The 3,190-nt window shown below is 38.3% G+C and overlaps 1 protein-coding gene across 1 annotated transcript; it reads left to right on the top strand.

Moving 5' to 3' along the window:
* Positions 1 to 221: 221 nt before the first annotated feature.
* LOC149042453 (uncharacterized) lies at positions 222 to 2,978 on the top strand. Its single transcript, XM_089213595.1, has 6 exons — positions 222 to 419; positions 941 to 1,079; positions 1,206 to 1,306; positions 1,416 to 1,594; positions 1,869 to 2,042; positions 2,266 to 2,978. Exons 1-6 carry the CDS (start codon positions 222 to 224, stop codon positions 2,318 to 2,320), a joined length of 846 nt encoding a protein of 281 aa, XP_089069721.1. The 3' UTR covers positions 2,321 to 2,978.
* The last annotated feature ends 212 nt before the right edge of the window (positions 2,979 to 3,190 follow it).

Raw genomic sequence — 3,190 nt, forward strand, 5'->3', positions numbered from 1 at the left:
TAGATCGCGTTCTCATGACGTGCAATTAGATCTGGCAAGCTGAACTAGTTCGAGACACTTTCAGCATGTAGTTGACGGAAAGCTCAAAAGTACCATACATGTAGGTTCCTGTTATTTGCCTAGCGTTCAGATCGTATAATACTAAGACGAACACTGTAACTGCTGTACCTCTGCGCCATTTCCCCGCGCGTTCATAGGAAGGAAGCTGTTGACCAAAGGCCATGTTCACCAATTTTCCTGGTTTTCGCGCGCTGCCAACTTTGCTACAACTGGCGGGGATTTTACAAATTGAATATCAGATTTTTGGGGATTTTGAAAGTATTCTAAGTCGATCGGCAATATTCGAAAGAAATTTAAGGGCTAGAAAACCCGAAATAAGGAAAGAAGTCAAATCAAAATTGTGCAACGGAAATCAACTGGTAATTAGAATTTATCATGCAGGTTTCAGGGTAATTATTTTTTGTGGGACTGATATAATCTAATTTGATTTGAAAACGGACTTTTTACTCTGAAAGCGCATCAAATGTTCACCGTTCACATTCCGCCGGAGAAATTTGAAAACGCAACAATCAACGGCGACAAAAACGCTTGAGTGCATCCTTGAGGGTTAGGATTAATCACAAGATTATCGTGAAGTCATTGTTTTCGAAAAGCTCCGTTTTTAAAATGTTCTCTGTCCACACTAAAACGCAAGGCCAAATTCCTTCAGTTTGAAGAGCGTTTTCGGAAAGCTCCGTCTTCGTCTCCGGATTAGTGTGGATGGTAGGCTTAACCGTGGAATGAAGCTGCGTTTTCAAATTTCTCCGACGCAGTGTGGACGGGGCCTAAGGCAGGCTTGAAGACCCATGAGCACTTTTTCTCATATGTAGACTTGGACCCATACATTTAACCCAAGTTTAAGAGTGAATAAGTAAAGGCACTAAGAAATTTTTTCACCAAGATACAGAGGCCTAAATATTTTGTATATTTTCTCCCTGTCAGGGTCACCAGCTCTCACAACACAAAGGTAACTCAGCTGATTGTTGATGAACTTTGCCGCCAAGGCCACCGAGGTGGATTTGGTAAAGCTGCTGTACAACGTAAGTTTACTATATAAGCAATTTAAAACTAGAGGACACCACTGCAACCAAGATTTATTGTCCATAACAGATAATCAGGCCCCAATCACGCAATTTTGAAATTAAAGCCTTTTTTGTTTTGTTCAGGAACTGCCAAAAAGTATCATGAGCACTTACGGAGGACTGCCCTTGGAAAAATAACGGATGAAATAAAATTGAAAAATAAGAAAAATCTTCGAAAAGAACGAGTAAGTATACAGTTAATATGCATTAAAATAACTTAAATGATACATTTTGAAAGATGCAATGAAAGTCAGTTGAAAAGTACTAAAAAGCAAATTTTTCTTTATCTCATAGAAATATGAGAGAAGAAAAGCTCATGTCAAGGATGAGACTGAGTCCCGTGCCCTCGCAAAGTTAAGTAAAGAGCACATGTCTAGTGACGATGATGACACAGATACTGATGAAGGCGAAGGAGGATGGGTGTGTAGGCCCCCAAAATACAGGAGCAAAACTCTTGAAGCTTTCCTAAACAAGTAAGAAGCATGCTAAAGGTTTAGTCCTTTACTGATATTTCTAATAGCAAGAAAGATGGAAATGTTTCTATCCTTAAAAATTGTCCAGTATTGCCAGACTGTTCCTTGTTATTGACAATGATGGACTGTAAATGTCAGGTAGGCTTTAAAGTCAGTTTATTTGTTAGTCACCTATTAGCGCTTTTTTGCCCGGTTTTTTTTAAGGGTTGGATTTACGTCACGGTTTCAGTCAAGTCAACGGCATTTTCTAATTATAATATTGTTATTGTCTTAGGCTTGACAAGCGCAGCGAAAAGACAGAAAACACAACAAACAAAAGGTGGAAACGAACAAAGGCTCGTAAAGGGGAGCCTGTAGAAAGAGAGCCACCCACAGGTTCTCCTAAATGGGCGCTGTCCGATGAATGGAGGGAAATCATGCAAAGGAGAGAGCAGGAACAAACGGAAATGTAAGAATACTGCTTAGCCTTTACACTCCTTATTGGATGGTGTCGCTTTTACTTTTAGTTTACCAACTATGGAAGTGAAGCACATAAGAATGTATAAACTATGTAAACCGATGTAAAATTCTCTGTCTCTATATATTGCATGCTACGAAAAATTTCGTAATATGCTTGTTTCCTTTATACAAGGTTGTTACATTGTTTAACTAACATTTTTTTGGTTCAACAGAGAACTTGAGGATGAAGAGACCACTGACGAAAGCAGAGCGGAAGAAAGAGAATGAGAAGAAAGTGATAATGACAGCTCCTCAGGAAGCGATTGTGATTTTGAGAACGAATAGTTTGTTTTTCTGTGTGTTAAAGGAATAGTGTGATTGTACATAAATCACAACTTTTAATCCTTGGATTATACCTTTTCGTAAATTAGATTTTCAACTTTCATTCTTCTCATTATTATTAACAATACTATTTTTGAGAAACACAAATGTTAGGTTTTTTAGTTTTTTTTTAATGTATATGTACTACGAAAAAAATAACACGTGACTGAGGAATACTGAAATAAATTAACAGCTATTTGTAATTGAAGCATGAGATGATTCACGATTTTATGATTCCACCTAGATCACACCTAAGCAATGCAAAAATCTTTAACGCTGAACGTACCTCGTAAGAATACTCGAGAATGGTGAATTTTCCCATTAAGATTGCTCAAAAAAGGCTCGTTAAAGCCCCACAATACGCACCTTCTACTATCAGTACCTTTCCTGCTTCATGCAGTATACATCATATATACGGACTTGTGTAATAATGAATAAGAAATCCTGCAACGACTGTATACGTGCCTTCCACACAAAATCAGTATACCTCATAATTCCTTCCGTATACAACATGTATACTGAAACGAGTACTGGCGTATAAGAAATCCTGCTACAAGTGTATAAGATCCTGCTATTTTCTTGGCATAGCCTGACGTATACTGATCCTTAAACAGTACCTTATACATCATGACACCTCCTTATAGATCCCGTACACGACTTTGTGTACTGACTGTATAAGACCTACATAAGGGACCGTATTCGGATTATTTCACGCAGTGATCGTCCATGCAAAGGGAGGACAGTCTTTTTGGGGAGATGATTGTAGACCCAGTTTGC

Source organism: Pocillopora damicornis, chromosome 7 (assembly GCF_964200805.1).
Source record: "Pocillopora damicornis chromosome 7, jaPocDami1.2, whole genome shotgun sequence".
NCBI lineage: Eukaryota > Metazoa > Cnidaria > Anthozoa > Scleractinia > Pocilloporidae > Pocillopora > Pocillopora damicornis.